The sequence below is a fragment of the Miniopterus natalensis genome, chromosome 2, assembly GCF_054644295.1.
Source record: "Miniopterus natalensis isolate mMinNat1 chromosome 2, mMinNat1.hap1, whole genome shotgun sequence".
NCBI classification, from domain to species: domain Eukaryota; kingdom Metazoa; phylum Chordata; class Mammalia; order Chiroptera; family Miniopteridae; genus Miniopterus; species Miniopterus natalensis.
Window position 1 is genome coordinate 107,887,666 of NC_142082.1, and position 18,609 is coordinate 107,906,274.

The window sequence follows — 18,609 nt, forward strand, 5'->3', positions numbered from 1 at the left end:
TATAGGCATTTTTAAATGCATCTATGTTTATACTTTCATATGCCACAAAACACCTAAACATTAAAAAGTAAGATATAAACATTAAAAGATATATGCAACTATATTATTAAAATATAAAGAACTCTTAACAAGTCATTCTTATAGACAGGGACTCCAGGGGGAAAAGAAAGAAGTGTAAATGGCAAAAAATATATAAAGAAAAAATTAATCTTTAGTATTAAAATAATGCTAATTAAACATACCTTTTTTACCTGGCTGATTGGTAACATTTATTTTTTTATTTTTTATGACTAAACTTATTTTTGGTGAGGAGCACTACTAGCATTTTATGTAAATTGATATAACTTTTTTGGAAGGCAGTTTGGATGTATTCAATAAAAGCCTTAAAATCTCAAAGTATACTGTGGGCCGGTTCCACTTCTAGAATGTATTATAAACACATATTTATGGATAAGTACAAATATTTACTATAAAAATGTCTATTAAAGCATTATTTTATAAAAGAAAAATATTTTTAATAGCTTTACTATACCAAAACTGGGAATTGGTAAAATAGTTGTAATCACATGCAATGCAGTATGTGCAAGCATTGAACGTGTGCTAGAATATAATGACATTGAAAGATGACCGTGACTCAGTGTTAAATGAAAAAGACATTACAGAATAGGATGAACTGTGCAATCTTATATTTATAAAAACAAATGTATATGTAAGGGGATGAGAAGGATATATATTAAGTATATTAACATTGCCTTTGGTAGGATTATGATGATTTTCCTTTGTGCTAATTTGTATTTACTACAGTGCATATGTATTCCTTTTTCATAAGAAAACTGTCATTTTGTTAAATTTAAAAATTGAATTTGTAGGTGCAAGTAATTTGAATAAGTGAATTTTTTTCCATAGGCCCAATCGATACCTCCTTTTTGACCTGGTGCAGTATGTCTTTGCTATGGCTCACAGACCCTTCCTCCCGTACCCTTTGCCACGTTTTGCCTATCAGTAAGTAAAGCACTTCTTTTTGTGCCTTCTAAAGTAGAGCTAACTAGATACATTTGTTCATAATGCTCTCACTAAGGGTTATAGGGAGCATGTCCCTTACAGTGAGGTCTCTGAATCTCTAACTATCATTAGTTGTCCTGAATATCTTGATGTTAGTCTAGGAAAGAACCAGAGATGTCTAAGAAGGGGGAAATGTAGATTAGTGTGGATGAGAAAAACAATATGTTGAGAGGTAAATCTGCAGTTCTTCAAATTCTCCAGTTAAAAATCACTGAGTTTTAATTTGGAGAAGCATCTTATTTGAAGGTTGGATAATGGAGAAATCAGGTTTCTCTCTTTCATATCACTCACCCCAAAGTGGCAAAGGGACTCCCCCTCTTTATTAAACCATTCTGCTCATGCAGTTGGGTAAAGGAACGAGGTTGGACCAGACTTGGGCTGTGGTTGCCTTATTTCATTTCCCTGGTTCATTTCTTGGTTCACTTCTTCCCTTTGTAGGTTTAGAATCTCAGAATTAGGTCACACGCTTTACATCCAGGTTCCCAGAGATTGATTTATAAACCAACATGGCAGTTCACTCCTTCATTCATTTGTCCATTCATTCATTCAGCAAACTTTACCGAATGCTTACTGTGTCATAGGAAATGCACTAGGGACTCGAGATGTTACAGTAAGCCCTCTAACAGAGGCATCAGAAAAATAGTCTTTTAGAATGCAGTGTGACGATAATATCTGTTGAGAGTATTCTATTTTCAATCTGTCTCTACTTTCTCCCCTTTTAGTGTTCATAGTGATTCTGAAGTAGGTAGGGAATAGTGTATAGTATGAGTGAAAGAGGGAGGCTAGGACAGAGCATGAGGAATACCTCCATTTAAAGGACCGGCAGAGTAAGAGAAATTTATCAAGGAGGCTAAAAAAGACTAATAGAACGTTTAAGTGGAAAATGAAGAGAGTTTAGAAACCTAGATACCAAAGGAAAGGTAGTGTTTTGTTTTTGTCTTTTCAAAAAATTTTTCAATTACAGTTTATATGTAGTATTATTTTGTATTAATTTTGGAAAAGGAGTGCTTTAAGGAGAGACTGACTGTTTTAAGAAGGAACATTTCCGTGGTTGGTTTGGCTCAGTTGGTTGGGAATTGTCCAGTGCACCGAAGAGTCACCAGTTCAATTCCCAGTCAGGGTACATGCCCAGGTTGTGGGTTCAATCCCCAGTTGGGGCACATGCAGGAGGCAGCCAGTCGATGTTTCGCTCTTGTGTGGATGCTTCTCTCTCTCTCTTCCCCCTTCCTCTCTCTAAAAATCAACTTAAATAATACATTTTTTTTTTTTTAAAAAAGAAGGGGAGCATTGCTATTTGTTCACATATGTATCTCCAGCACCTAGGACAATGCATGGCGCACAGTAGGCACTGTTAATATTAGTACACTACTTGGCATGCCCTGCATCCTTAATGGAAGCATCTTTTAATACCTGAGGCTTAAATTGAATTTCAGACTTCTGAATGTTGAATCTTTTTTGTTTGTTTTGGTGGTGGTGGTAGCTTTATTTTAGTTTTTAAGATTAGTTGTCTCTTTTGTAGAGGACCAGGAGTGTCAGCAGTTAACAGCAGTAGGTGGGTTAACTTGAAAGGAAAGGTAACCTTACAGAGAGTTGTGCCAGGGTGTTGGTTATTTTCTTTAAAGAAAAATTCAGAGAACTCTTGCCTCTATAGCAGTCTCTCTTCCTGTGCTTCTTATAGGTTAGGTTGAATATAGAGACACTTACCGCATGTGCTATATTTATTCTTTTGTCTAGATTGGTAGCACAGCTCTTTGAAATCAGTCCATTTGAGCCCTGGACAACGAGGGATAAAGTAGAGCGGGTGAGTATGAGTGTGTTGAACACCTGCCTAGAAAAATGCTGGGCAGAGAGCTGCAGAGACAGATAAGTTAGTAAAGAATGAAAGACTTATACAATTCAAAGAGAAACGAGAGTATAGAGACTCATAAGTTAGAGTTGAGTTTTATTTGCTTCTTCACTGGGGTTATTTTCATGCTCTTGTCTGTCTTTTATCCAGGGAAGGTCAGTCCTCTACTTGTGCACTCAAACTCATCCACTCTCAGCTTGCTCCAGGGTGTGGCTCCTCCTTCACTGTTTCTCTGACATTATTATTGTTTTTTTCTGTGTTGGTTCACTCCCATCAGCGTACAAACACTCCTTAAGAGCTCCACTGTTTTTTAAAAGACAAAACCCTCCCTTCCCACCTTATTTGTCCCATTGCATCGCAATTCCTCTGAAGGGCTGTCTTGTACCTGCTGTTGACAGTTTCTTCATTTTTTCTTTAACCCAGTCCACTCAGGCTTTTATTCCCATTTAGCACCTAAAACTGCTATTTTCAGGGTCACCTGTGATCTCCATTCTGCCAAATCCATGGTAAGTTCTTTGACATCATCTCACTCCATCTATGGGATGCTCTCTCTTTGAAACCCTGAATTTCCATCTCTTTTCTGCCAGCTCCACATTCTCTTGCTTTGCCTTCTCTCACTGGGCATGCTTTTCCGTCTGCCTTCCTGGGTCACTCTCTTCCTGATCTCTAAATGTTGGGGAACCCACAGGCTCTCTCCTCAGCCTTTTGCCATCTTTTCTCATTCTCTAAATGACTCTCACCTAGTTCCATGCTCCAGCTGCTGTCTATAACTCATAGCTGCAGTTTTATCTCCAGCCCTGACTTGCCCCCCAACCCAGCTGCAGACTCTGACCAATTTAGATGATACTATAGTCATCTGAAATAGAACATGTCCATAAATAGAATTGCAGACCTGCCTCTCTCATCACAACAGTATCACTGTTAGCTCTGTTGCTCAAGTAAAAAATATAGACATCCCCCTTGGTTTCTTCCTTTCCCATCTAGTCTAGATCTAAATCAGTGCTCTCCAGTAGAACTTGTGCAGTGATGGGAATGTTTTTTAATCTACAGTGTCTAAGATGTAACCACTAGCAACATGTCACTATTGAACACTTGAATTGTGGCTTGTGTGACTCTGGAAATAAATATGAATTTTATTTAATTTTAATTAATTTAAACGTAAATGTAAATTTGGCTAGTGGCTACTGTATTGGAAAGCACAGCTCCAGACCATCAGCAAGTGTGATTCTAGCAACCCTCAAAATATATGCCAGATCTTACAATTTCTTCCCTTTCTACCTTTTTCTACAGCTTTTTATTATGAAAGTGTTTATAATAGTATTTAAATTTTTCAACTTACAGAAAGTGGAAGGAAATAATTGTCTCCTCTCTACCTACTTTAATTCAAGTGGGTAGAGTCTTCTTTCTTATTCTCTTGACCGGTCCCTTGCTGCCTCCCTCTTCCCTCTGTAGTGTGTTGAACTCCAGAGCTCTGGCTCTTCCTATCTTGCTGTCTCCTGTTCTTGTCTGACTCACTGATCATTCATACCCCCACTGCCTGTAAAAGTGTTTCTAGGGAGGACACAAAATAAAATAAAGATAATGTACCATCTCTACCTTTGAAAACCTCTTGACCTTTTATCAACAAGAAACAGCCAAATTGTCCTCTGAGTGTTACCTAAGAGCTAAAATATAGAGAAGATGAAAAAATAGCCCTTAGGGAACAGATGTGAATGGACAGCCGTTACCCTTCCCTTTGACAGGCTGGAAAGCTAAGACCATTTCAAGGTCCTGTCTATCTTAATGAAAGAATGGGCAAGAGATCTGATTGTCAGAACAATTCATTGTATCTTACACCAATGTGCCTCTTATATTTGTAAGTGAAAAAGTGTTGGTACAGTAGGCTGAATGGGTTTTAGATTTGTTTTGGAGGTTGCTTTATAGCACAGGTAAAAGAATCGCAGACTTTGTTGGGTAAGAGGATGAAGGATCTTTTGAAGTCTTGTTGTTCATTCTCCTTCCCTACAAACAAGATGGATTTGGAGTTTTATATCTGAGCATTAGGCATCCAGGTTAAGTGTAGCTGGAGCACAAAGGTTAATGGGTTATCTCTTAATGAGCAAGGACAAATGCTAGTTATTTCCTTAATTCAACAGTTAAAGCTGAGGCAGAAAGCCTGTGCTCAGAGCACAGAAACACAGGCTTTACCCCCGGTTTTATTCTTAAACCCCTCTATAAAGCCACCCCTGACAAATTTGATGACACGCGCCTCTCACTTTCGACTTATTTCTCTTTAAATCTGTAGAATGACTCACCTAGAGCCTGTGTTTTGTGCTCATGGATAGTGCTGGTATTTGGTGAACTTGCCCTTTTTTCCCTTAAACCCTTTTCCTGGGGCCTACTTTTAGAGAGTTCCAGGAATCAAGCACTACCACATACCCTTTGACAACAGTGAAGTGTCAGTAATGGGACTCGGGCCAGCTTGAGTGTTGCGTGCTTGCTGGGATAGCACTTGGCATTCTTGGATAGTGTTCAGTGCTCTCTGTGGTTCTTTGTTTAAAGGTTCACATCACCGACATGACATTGCCTCACTTGCCTGGCTTGGAAGACCTTGGTATTCAGGCCACACCCCTGGAACTGAAGGCCATCGAGGTGCTGCGGCGTCATCGCACTTACCGCTGGCTGTCATCTGAAATGGAAGATGTGAAGCCAGCCAAGACTGTCAACTTTTAGTGGCCCCTGAGCTGCCCTTGGTTTTTGGTGTCATTTGGGTCACCTGGCTAGCCACAGCCTGCTTCCTTCAGAGAACCCTGTAAATAGTGAATAAGACCTCTCTATTAAACCATCTGTGGTTAGATTCTACAGCAGCGTTTTCTTTCTTGATTTACAAAATGAGAAACTCAAGACATTTAGAATTTGAGCATACTTTTTGTTCAAAAATATATATTTAATAATGACATGTATTATGCATCCTCTACAGTGCTGAAGGATTTGCATTTTCCTGTGTCAAGCTACTTCTATAACAAAGACCCCTTTTGAATGCCAAAATATTATGACAGCCACAAGTGATGGATGATTGTTTTTTACTATCCATTAATTGAGAAAATATACAATGTTCCATAACCAATCTTAATTTATTTTTAAAATTTTATCTTAATGACATCTGTATATATTTTTAAAATAGTACATACATATAAAACATTGTATAGACAGATTCTCAAACTACGTGCAGTAATTCCATAGCCCTCTGCTCAGATCTGAACGACCTGAGGTCTTTGTCCCCCTGCTGTTGGGACATCTGGATGATTTCAGATACATGGGTGGATATAGAAAGATTCTCTCCCACACAAAGGAGGTGCCACAGCCTTTCTGAAGTAATGACCAGTGCTTAGGAATTAGGACTTTTTGTGTAAGTTGATATTGCAGCCAAGATCCAGATGAACAGTTGGCTTAGTGTCAGCAAATTCCTCAATACAGTATAATTAAAAACTTTCATAATTTGAGGTGAAGCCAGCACACCACCATCCTAGGTGACCCAAGGTTTATTATTTTAGTTTAGTTTAGTTTAGTTTAGTTTTTAGTTTAGTTTAGTTTAGTTTAGTTTAGTTTAGTTTTTAGTTTAGTTTAGTTGTTTAGTTTTAATCCTCACCGGAGGATAGTTTTTCTACTGATTTTTAGAAAGAGTGGAAGGGAGGCAGGGGAGAGAGACAGAGACAGACATCAATATGAGAGAGAGACATTGGTAGCCTCTCTCATACGTCCTGACTGGGGCTGGGGATCAAAACTGCAAGCCAGGTAGGTTCCTTTGACTGGGAATCAAACCTGTGATCCTTTTGGTGCATGGGCAAGTGCTCTAACCACTGAATCACACCGGCCAGGGCAGGGTCTGCATTTTAAACAAATCCCTGGGAGATGTGTATGCACATTGGTGAAAAAAAACAATGATGTACAGGGATGCTGTGTCAGGGTAGAGCAATTTCTGTTATTAATTCAGGTGGCTGAGCCCCACCCCAGACCTACTGAATCAGATTCTTTAGAGAAAAGGCTGAGGAATTTTATTTTTATTCTAATGCACACTAATATGTGAGAATCAGTGTTCTAGGGAAAGGAGCCCAACTTCAGTTTCACCTTTTTTTCTTCAGTTAATTAAATTATCTTTTGTTATTTCCGGTGAGACTCCTACTGGCCAAAAGCCAGCCAGTCGGCACACAGATATGTAGATTTGACTTTAAAAGAAGTAATACTTCTGTAACGTACAGCATCTTACAGTATCTGCACATTCATGCTGCTTCCTCATCTCCAACTTATAACTCATGATGCTACGTACTTGCTTTTTCTAAAACCATAATTCAGCCAGAATAGTTTTTCTTTCTTGTCATACCCAGTGCCCATTTATATTTTGTAATGTATCCTTTATTATCCTGACATGAAATCATATCTACTATAACTTATCTAACGTGTAATCAAAATATAATATCTTATATAAACAAGAAATTAAGGAAAGTAATACATAATAAAAACACGTACTCCAATATATTGATGTGTGAGCACAATCACATTGAAGCCATAATGAAGTTGTCAACTGCTTGCGTCCATGGGCAGTCAAAATAAGGCACCAGTGTACACTGGTCTCATATAGGAAGGAGGGGTTATGTTGGTCACTTAAACACTGAACACCATTGCTATTCATGATGTCAGCTTCTGAATTAGCAACTTTTTTTTTATTGAAGCATAATTGACAAAATTATGTTAGTTTCATGTGTATAGCATAGTGATTCAACATTTGTATGCACTGCAATATGGTCACTGCAATAAGATAGTACCATCCGTCACTAAAGAAAGTACAATATTAACTTGCCCCATGCTGCACATTATAGCCCCATGACTTATTTATTTTATGATTGAAAGTTTATACCTCTTGATCCCCATCACTTATTTCATACCCCCTACTCCCAGCCCTCTCTGGCAACTATGTCTGTTCTCTACGATTCTGGGTTTTGCTTTTTGTTTTTTTAGATTCCACATATAAGTAAAATCATTTGGTATTTGTCTTTGTCTGACTTACCACTCAGCATAATACCCTCAAGGTCCATCCATGTTGCAAATGGAAAGATTTCATTCTTTTTTATGGCTGAGTAGTATTCCATTGGTTATATATACCCCATTTTCTTTGTTTATTCATCCATTGATAAACACTTAGTTTGTTTCTATATCTTGACTATTGAACATAATGCCATGAACATAGGGGAGCATATATCTTTTCTGATTAGTGTTTTCTTCGAATAGATAACCAGCAGTGGAATTGATGGATCATATGGTGGTTCTTTGTATAAATTTTTTGAAATACCTCCATACTTTTTTCCATAGTGGCTGCACTAATTTCCATTCCCATCAATAGTGCACAAGGGTTTCTTTTACAACTTGGCAAAAACACTTGTTATTTCTTGCCTTTTTGATAATAGCTATTCTGACAGGTATGAGGTGATATCTTTTTTTTTTTTAAATTAAATACTGAGGTGACACTGGTTAACAGAATTATATAGGTTTCAGGTTTCAGGTGCACAGTTCTACAACACATCATTTGCACACTGTCCACCATTTATACCCCCAGGTCCTCCTCTACCTCCCTCCACCCCCTTCCTCCTGGCAGTCACTGCACTCTTGTCCCTGTCTATGAGTTCCTTTTTTTTTTTTTTCCTCAATCCCTCCATGAAGTGATATCTCCATTTGGGTTTGATTTGCATTTTCCTGATGATAAGTGACATTGAACATCTTTTCATGTGCCTGTGGTCCATTTGCATGTCTTCTTTGGAAAACTGTCTATTCAGATCCTCTGCTAATTTTTAAGTCAGATTGTTTGTTTGTTTGTTATTGAGTTGTTTGAGTTCTTTATATACTGGGTGTCCCAAAAAATGTATACACACTTTAACAGCTGATAGCTGTTATATTTTGAAACTGAATGAGCCACCCCAGCCAGGCAAGACCATACTGTTTTGATTACTACAGATTTGCAGTATAATTTGAAATCAGGGAGCATAATACTTCTTTGTTCTCTTTTCTCAAGATTGCTTTGGCTATTTGGGCCTTTTCATACAAATTTTTGAGGGAGGGGGGTGATCCCTATTTTTTAAATAATGGAAATGGGCTTAGAGAAAGTAAATTGCCCCATTAGTAAGTAGCTGAGCTGCTTTTTTGACCTGGGTTTATCTGGATACAAAACTGATCAGATTGACACTGTGGAAGCTGTGGAGTGAATGGGAGGTGAAGGCATATTCGAAGGAAAGACCTGAGAGAATGAGAGCAAGAGCAGGATGACAGGTTGAGGAGTGTCAAAAGAAAAACGCATTCGGACTTGTAAGGAGAGACTTCTATTTGAAAAGACTGTTGTAAGGGAGGGAAAGGGCTATTACAACCAAAGAGACTGGAACAGTCACCTCAGCTGCACTGAAGCAGAGGGTGGGAGAGTTCTCTGGCTGGGGTGAGCTGGAGGAAAGTGCTGGGGGATGTTAGCCATCTGGATTCTGTGACGGCTGGGATGCGGGGAGGTTATACGCCATCTGTGTTTGCTAATTGGCTTTACCCAAAGGAAAAGTAAACTGCTCTTTATATGTATGACCGGGAGTAGTTCTGCAGGAGCAGGTGCCCACTGGAGTTCGGCTCCTGCCCTTTACAGAAGCCGGGAGATGGGTGCTGCCTCCCAGATGTTTTCATTTCAAAGGAATGGCTCTCAGGTTCTTGAGAAAGACATTCTGGGTTGTAAGGTTGGCAAGAGGTTTTTTAAAAAAGATTTATATACATCTCTAAAGAGCAGAGAATTAGAAGTTTTTAAAGAAAATGGAAGAAGCCAGGGGATGCAAAGATTTAAGTACCTTGATGTGCGCTGAGTGATGCTGGCATAACTTGTGGTGCCTTGTCCTGGAGGCTAGTGGGAGGGACAGAATTCAGAGCACAGATGGGGGTTAGCCTTGAAAACCAGGACAGTGTGGGTTGGTAGTAATAGTAATGACATTAATATGACATTACTATTACTATATATTAACTTGTATTAATATTACTATATGTATTAATATATTAAACACAAAACTTATTTGCTATGTATTGAAAATGCAACTTCAATTTTTGTGTCTCAAATTTTCATTAAAATCTCTACATTAGAATGTAAACCATATGAAAGGAAGACCTTTTATTTACTGTCTTCACTGCTATATCTCAACACCTAAAAGAGTTCTAGGCACCTGCTTGGCACTTGATAAATATTTGTTGGATGGATGGATGGATGGATGCACGGATGGATGGTTGGGGTGGAGAGATTCCTTACTCTTAGGCGAAAACTCTCCCTGACCCCAAATGGATTTGGTCTTGTTCAGGCAATAAATGGTTTCAATTCTGTAATAAAATTTCAACTTATAACAGGCTCCATTTGGTCATTAGGATGTGCAGTCTTGTGTAATAATTACAGTCCTAGCTGGTAACCTAAATTTCTTCTGTGCACTTCAGCAGGGGTCCAGGAAAACTCAGTGACTGGCTACTTTCCTCAGCCTTCACTTACCTTCATCCCCAGTTTACCAACAGGGGTCGCCCTGCCTCAGGAACTGGGCCAAGTGTGGGAGGGATTGGGGGAAAGGGCGCAGTCTTAGGGGAGAGGAAGGTCTTTACTGACAGATGTCCGGGCCTCCTGGGCAACCATGGTTAAGGCTGGATTCTGTGGAGTGCTCTCATGAAAGTGATGGTGGTTCGGATGGGAACAAGCTGTGAAAGTAGGTGTTGGGGGATGAAGTATCATATTAATGAAACATCACCCGTTAACACCTCGGCACAGATGAAGGTAGCTACCCCTCACCCACAAGGGCCTGTGGGGCTGAAAAGGGATATGGGATAAGTAGTTTATGGAGGTGATGGGGTGTGTGTGTGTGTGTTGGGGGGTGCTGGATGGAAGCAACACTAAAAAATTTGAATTGAGTTGTAAGGGAATTTGGAGATTATTTAGTCCAATCTCCACATTTCATCATTGAAGAAACTAAATAAAAATGAGAAATGACAGCTCTATAGGGTCGGGGTGGGCAAACACTTCTGGTGCCAGGCAGTCCGTAAATAGTACAATAGGAGTAGAAGTGTAGGGAGAAATCTGTCCTTCAGTGGGAAACTGTGCGTTGTCTGGAATCTAGATTCATGAGAACACGCTCGTCTGGGCTCTCAGTGTGATTCTATGGGAGCTATTTTACAACCCTGTATGCTGTAGGTAACTGATAGCAAAGCAAAATCGTTTTTGTTCATAGACACATAAGTTCTGTTCATGGAGTTTCAGCTGAACTTCCTCCCCAAGCTTTGCCTCCAATGATATTTATTTCAGTGTTCCTGATCTCTGGATTCTCCCTTGAACTGGTAGTAACACCTCACCACTCTCCTCAGGAATTAAATATGATCTTTAACACGTGTTCATTTTCTATCTGTAAGAGCATTGCAATTGTTACCTTTATTTCAAAAATACCCTGAAACAAAAGGGACTGGTGAAGTGAGGCAGCAGCTCCTCCTCTCTCCGGATGACTATTTCCAGATGGGGATTTGGTCAATGTTGCCACATCCCCAGTTTTTCAAGGGAAGCTGAAAATCTAATTTTCATAAGTGTCTTAAACCTCTTTATTTTAAAATATTGACAACTAAGTTTTTAAAAAGGCAAAAAACTGTGCCCAAGAAAACTTGGTGTCCTGATCCAGCCCATCGGCCACCTTCTCGGATCAGCAAAGCAGCAGGAAAAAAAACCCAGATCCAAGGAGGACCACCTGCCGCCCTGACGTGGGCCCAGGGCTCCCTCCTTGTTTGCTCACACCACAAACCTGGGAGGAAGGTAGGTATCACTCCATTCCACGGAACAGCTGTCAGCCGATGGCAGCAGCAGGACCACACACATTTTCTGTCCAGCAGTTTTCCCTACAACTGGGGACAATGGGAGGTGGAATGGGAAGGGACGGTGTTCAGGCTTTACACGCGTGGGGCCAGGTGAGCCGTGTGAGATCATCAGCTTCACAAGTGTCAGTGGGAGATCGTTTAACAGTGAGAAGCGTGATTTCCAAAGAAGCTTCCACAACCCCCTACCTTCTCCAAGTGATTTTTTGTGTGTAAAGGACAACTGAAGAAATATTTCTAGATTCTTTAAGCCTCCTACTTAGATTCTTTCTCAATGACAAGTTCCAACCTAATGATTATAAATCAAAATGGAAATAAAACCATGGAAGAATTATTAGGAAAACTAGAAATATCATAGGGTAGATTAAAAAAAAAAAGCCTCTGCACTTTTGAGTTGCTTTAATAAGTGTCATAACCAGAATACACAAAGCATGTGTTCATTCATTTAAAAAATGACTGACTTCCTACCCAATATGTCTGTCACTGTACCTGAGTCTACTCTGCATATCAAATATGTAAAACTATCTTTGTTCTGACTCATTTCATTCACTCGTGTAAGGGTGACGGGCAAGACCGAGTTAGGCTCACAACCCGGAGAGAAAAATAGTACCTTCATTTTACAGATAAGGAGAAATAAGGTAGACTTACCCTAAAACTGCATAGCTGATAAGTGGCAAAACGTCTGATTCTAAATCTAGAGTTCTAAACCCAGATTACATCAGTTTTGTGGGGCTCATAATTAGGTACTTTGAAATAAAAATAAAAAAGTAGCATATATTAACCACTAATAATTAATAAAAACAAAACCTTTCTATAGCCCTGGTTCAATTCCCTTCATTAAATATTGCAAAACGTTCAATTCAATAACTCTCATGACAGTTTATTTTACTTTTAAAATTTATCTTTATTGTTGAAAGTATTACAGATATTTCCCCTTTTTCCCCCATTGATCCCCTTCCCCCCGCATCCATGCCCCCCTCCCCCAGGTCTTCACCAATCTATTGTGTGTCCATGGGTTATGCATATATGCGTATAAGTTCTTTGATTAATCTCTCCCCACCCACTCCCCCACCCCCGCCTTCCCACTAAGATTCATCAGTCTGTTCCATGCTTCTATGTCTCGATCTATTTTGTTCCTCAGTCTATTTTCTTTATTAGATTCCACATGTGAGTGAGATCATGTAAAACTGAATCAGGAAGAATCAGACAACCTGAATAGGCTAACCACTGACGAAATCGAAGGAGTAATAAAAAAAACTCTCAGCAAACAAAAGCCCTGGTCCAGGTGACTTCACAAGGGAGCTTTCTAATTCTTTAAGTTGTAGGGTTAGATAGTTTACTAAAAATTTTTCTTCCTTTTTAAGGTAGACCTGCAGTGCTATGAACTTCTCTCTCAGGACTGCTTTCGCTGTGCCCCATAGATTTTGGGTTGTGTGTTCATTTTTGTTTCTAGGAAGTTTTTGATTTCTTTCTTGATCTTATTGGTAACCCATTCATTGTTTAATAACATGCTATTTAGCCTCTCTGTGTTTGGATGTTTTTGAGTGTTTTTACTATAATTGATTTCTAATTTCATGCCCTTGTGATTTGAGATACTTGGAATGATTTCAGTCTTCTTAAACTTGTAGAGACTTGTTTTGTGTCCTAACATGTGGCCTATCTTTGAGAATGACACTGTGCACATGAGAGGAATGCATATTCTGCAGCTTTGGGGTGAAATGTTCTGTAAATGTCAATTAAATCCATCTGACCTAGTATGTTGTTTAGTCACTGTTTCTGCGTTGACTTTTTGTCTTGGAAGATCTATCCAGTGAAGTCAGTGGGATGTTAAAGTCCCCGACTATGACTGTATTGCTGTTGATCTCTCCCTTAAAGTCCTTAAGGTTATTATTGATAGGTCCTTATTTATGCCATTTTAATTCTTTATGCCTATGTTTCTCTCTCTGTTTCTTATTATTATTACAGCAGTTCCTTTAACATTTCTTGCAATGCTGGTTTGGTGGTGAGAAACACCTTTAGACTTTTTTTTTTTTTTTTTTTTGTCTGGGAAGCTCTTTATTTCACCATCTATCTTGAATGATAGCCTTGCTGGATAGGGTAGTCTTGGTTTCAGGTCCTAGTTTTGCATTATCTTGAATACTCCATGCCATTCCCTTCTGGCCTGTAGAGTTTCTGATGAGAAGTCAACTGACAGCCTTGTGGAGCTCCTTTGTAGATAACAGATTGCCTTTCTCTTGTTGCCTTTAATATCCTCTCTTTGTCTTGAATTTTTGGCATTCTAAGTATGATGTGTCTGGGCATGGGTGTCTTTGGATTCTTCTTGCTTAGGACTCTCTGTGCCTCCTGAACTTGTGAGGCTTTTTCCTTGACCAGGTTAGGGAAGTTTTCTGCCATTATTTCTTCAAACAGGTTCTCTAACCCTTGCTTACTGTTGACCTCTCCTGGCATTCCTATAATGCTAATATTGTTATGTTTCCTGTTGTCCCACAGCTCCCTTAAACTGTCCTGTTTTTTCATTGTTTTTTGTTTTTGGATCTCTGATTGATTTTTTTTCTACTCTATCTTCTAATTCACTGATCGAATCCTCAGCTTCCTCTAATCTACTGTTTATTCCTTCCAATGTATTCTTTATTTCTGCTATGTCATTCTTAGTTTCCTTCATAGTTTCTATATCTTTTTTTCATGCTGTTGAGCATCCTTACAATCAGTATTTGGAATTCTATATCTGATAGATTGCTTCTCCATTTCATTCAGCTCTTTTTCTAGAGACTTCTCTTGTTCTTTCATTTGGGGCTTGTCTTTTTGTCTCCCCATTTTGGCTGCCTATTTGGGTTGTTCCTGTGTAGTAAGTGGATCCGCTAGGACTCTCAGTCCTTTTGGAGGGTCTCTGTGCAGGCCAATGTCACATGCTCTTTGTGACTGGCCTTGAGTACCCTGTTTGGAGCTATCAACCAATGACCCACAGCTTGTTTTTCTCTCTGTTGGGGCCAGGTGCATTTGGACAGGACCATGATGCACACCAAAGTGCTTTTCCAAGGCCGGGTCCAGAAGCAGATCAGGCAAAGGCTCAAAGCCCCCAAAGGTGCACCTCTGTCTGTACACTGATTGATCTTTGTCTCTTAATGAGCCTCAGGCTATAGACCAGAGCAAGGCATAAACTCCACAGGGTGGGACAAGAGGTTTTCCAGTGGGTGGGGCAATTGCTCCCCCCCCCAGGAAAAAGCTGCCTGGTTGGCAAAGGTGTGCCTGAGAAAGATGACCTTTGCAGTATGGGGGAATGACTTGGCACAGGAATCCAGATGGATGCCTTCTGATCTGAATCTCCAGAGCCCAAGACCCCAGATTCTCACACACTCTAGTAGACTCTGCCCTCCCTCCACCCGAGTTCAAGGTAAATAGCTGCACACAAAACTTTGTGTGTTGGTTCTTTAAGAGGATGCCTGCATTTCCAGCCATGTCTCCCTGGCAGACAGAAACCTTGCTGCTTTTCACAGCCAGATAGTATGTGGGACCTTTCTCAGTTCTGGTGCTCTGGACTGGGAAGCCCAGCTTGGGATTTAAGCTCCAGAGTCCTCAGTGGGAACCCCCCACAGCCGAGAGATCCCTTCAGAACTTCAGCTGTGGCCTGTGGGAGCCTGGCCAGCCCTCTTGCACCTTCATACTTCCTACCAGTCTCTGTGTGGTCTCCACTTTTCCTCCTTGGTCATGAGGGTGCTCTCCAGCTCATCTTCAGTTGCAGTTGATTATTTAGGATGGTTTTTCTCTAATTTAGTTGTAATTCCAGTTTGGTCCTGGGAGAGTGTCAGTGTAACTTCCACTCAATCCCCGGCCATCTTGAAATCCCTCATGACATTTTAGACACTGTGCTAGGTGCTGGAGATTCAAAGATAAGAAGTTGACACTGCTCTACAGAAGACCTCCTGATTGGTCTTTTTATATTGTGTTTTAAAAAAACTTTTAACTAACTGATCTTTTTGCCTCTCTACTCATTCCAAATATCACCATTGTCAGAGCTTTCCCCTTAACGTAGAAGTTTGAATTTTTATTCCCTTGCTTAAAAAAATGCTAAATTGTTCCCATAAATAGCCTCAACACACAAGTAATTCTGTAGAGAATATTCTTGTACATGTTGCCCACATTTCTGATGATTTCCTTAGGAAATGGAGTTACTGGGCTAAAGGGAGCAAACATCTTAAGTTTCTTGATAACCATTGGGAAATTGGCCTCAAAAAAGTTGGACAATTTACATGACCTGCCAGAGGTTTATATATTCCTAATGTTGAATATTGTCATTGTTTTTGAAATCTTTGTATATTTGATAAGGTGTAAAATACATCTTACTCTTTATTCATGTGCATTGCTTTGATCAGTTTTTATGTTTGCTGGTCATTTTCTTTTGTGAATGCAATTTGCATAGTTTTCTTATTGAGATAAACATATTTTTTCAACACGTACCAACACTTTACATAGTAAAGCTATTAACCATATATTATATGTTGCAAATATTGTCTTTCTAGCTGATCACTGGACTCTTAATATATAGAAGTTAATTTTGATTTAATCAAATTTATTACATGTTTTCCTTTGTGAATTTTTCCATTGTTCTTCCCCTTTTTCATATCAAGTCAATATGTCACTATATTTTCTTATATTGCTTAATGTTTAACTCTAAAACATCTGAATTTATTTTAGGACACAGTACACAGTGAAGCTGTAGCTTCCTTTCCCATTTCTCTTGTTTACTAAATAATCTTTTCCTTAGCAATAATTTGTGATACTGTCTTTGTCATAGAATAGAGATTAAATGCATAGATTTTGGAACCAGCCTGCCTAGTTTCAACCTCAACTCCAGTAATTACTAGCTTGGTCATCTTAGGCAAGTTACTTAACCCTTCTGTACCTCAGTTTGCCCATCTGTAAAATGGTTATAATGATGTCTATTCATATGATGCTTGTGAGAATTAAATGAATTAATGTATGGAGCAATTAGAAGAGTACCTGACACATAATTAAGTGTTATGTGGATGTTGGCTCTTATATACCAAATTCTGTCACTGTTAAGGGTCTGTTTTGGAGCTCATTGATAGATCATATTTTGTACCAAATTGGATTCTATTTTAATTATTGTAGCTTAGTGCACTTTTAAAAAGTGTACTTTAAATATCCAATGAAATCCACCTGAAATCCACCTCAGTACTTGATGGGTGAAGAAGACCTTGGATGAAATGAGAAGCAAAAGACTTGAGATTAGAAAGAAGAACACAGCTCTTTTGAAATCATAGCTGAGGGGTAGGATGCTCCCAGAGCAATTTCGAACACTTATTGGAAGTTCTAGCTACTGAAATCTGAGACGGGGCTGCTAGGAGGCATGAGTAGGCCCAAACTTCAGTACCCCACTGCACAGGCCTGGAAACAGCTTTCCTTGGGGCAGGGAGTGTGAAGGAAGCCCAGAAGAGCTGACTTGGGGCTACCAGAGGGTCCTTATGATAGACCAGTGAGGACTTGGGTGCTTCACTGCTTTACACCATGGGGACCTTGAAGGAGAAAGGCCTTGACACCCTAATTCACCAGGGGCCAATCATATGACTGCTTCCCAAACTGAGATTGCATCAAGATCCTGCTGAGGACATAAAGAACATTTAAGTTCTAACAGTTTTTTGTGATTGTCATTGTTACACTAGAGGCAAATAGAAAACTATGTGGAGAGTGGCCTGCGTATGTTTCTGTCCAGAGAAACTTCTTGGTTTGTTAGCATTAACTTATGAACTCAGAGAGGACACTGATTCCCTTGGGCAAAGAATGGGCACTGGGCAGCCCTAGCCATGTGGTTCAGTTGGTTGGAGCACTGTCTTGTACACCAAAATGTTGTGGGTTTGATTCTTGGGCACATACCTAGATTGCGGGTTCAATCCCCTGTCTGGGCTTATTTGGGAGGCAATGGATGGATATCTGTCTCTTTCTCTCTCTTCCTCTCTTCCCCTTCCTCTCTCTCTAAAAAAAATAAAAACATATCTTTGGGTGAGGATTAGAAAAAGAATGGGCATTGTCCAAGGGCCCTTCCCTCAGCCCAGCTCCTGAGAAGTAGATCTGCTGCAGACAATTCCTCTACACCCTGCCTGCTATCGCAGACTGAGTTCCTACACTGAAGGCTTTGGAGGCCTGCGGTAAAACCCCAACAGAGGTTGGGAAGTATTTGCCTACAAAAGTTATGATGATTTCAAAGATAAATCCATTTGCTGCTCTAACCCTAAAGACAGATCTATATTTCCTGGTAGAATAGACTAAAGCTGTGATATTTACCTTTGAACAGTCATTTGGTCATCACATGCAGTCTTACAAATTCACAACTAAAAACCCATAGAGCATCCTTAGCCATGTTAACTTATGACATTGTGTGGTCATTGTTCATGTAGATGACATGAAACTGGAAGAACCATTGTTCAGTCCTAAAGGTGTGATTATAGAGTAAGTATTCAGGTCTTGTCCATGGTAGGAGAGAACAATGTGATCATTAGCCTCAATGCAGGGGGCATATAGGATGTGCATACAGTTTCCCACAGGTTAAATTACAGAGCCAAAATTGGACATTTTAAGAGAATCTTGGTTTTATGTAAAGACACTCCTAAGAAAAGAGAAGACAATGGCTTGCAAGATCTAAAGGGTGCTCTAATAAAGACTGCATCAATTACTGTACCTATTATACCTTTTACGCTTCCTTTGGATTATTGTTGGTGAAGGGGTATTGAACCTTACAAGCTCAATATAGAGGTGCTAATTTTAATAGCTTTTATTACTGAGTACACAATGGGCACTAGCAA

At 39.6% G+C, this 18,609-nt stretch overlaps 1 protein-coding gene across 1 annotated transcript in view; it reads left to right on the forward strand.

Moving 5' to 3' along the window:
* The window catches only part of NDUFA9 (NADH:ubiquinone oxidoreductase subunit A9), a 30,017-nt gene extending 24,268 nt beyond the window's left edge, over positions 1-5,749 (forward strand). The window contains exons 9-11 of the mRNA XM_016215276.2: positions 907-1,002; positions 2,797-2,863; positions 5,450-5,749. Of these exons, the coding sequence (XP_016070762.1) occupies positions 907-1,002; positions 2,797-2,863; positions 5,450-5,620 (334 nt within the window). The 3' untranslated portion in view covers positions 5,621-5,749. The remainder of the gene's footprint in view (positions 1-906; positions 1,003-2,796; positions 2,864-5,449) is intronic.
* Positions 5,750-18,609: the final 12,860 nt, after the last annotated feature.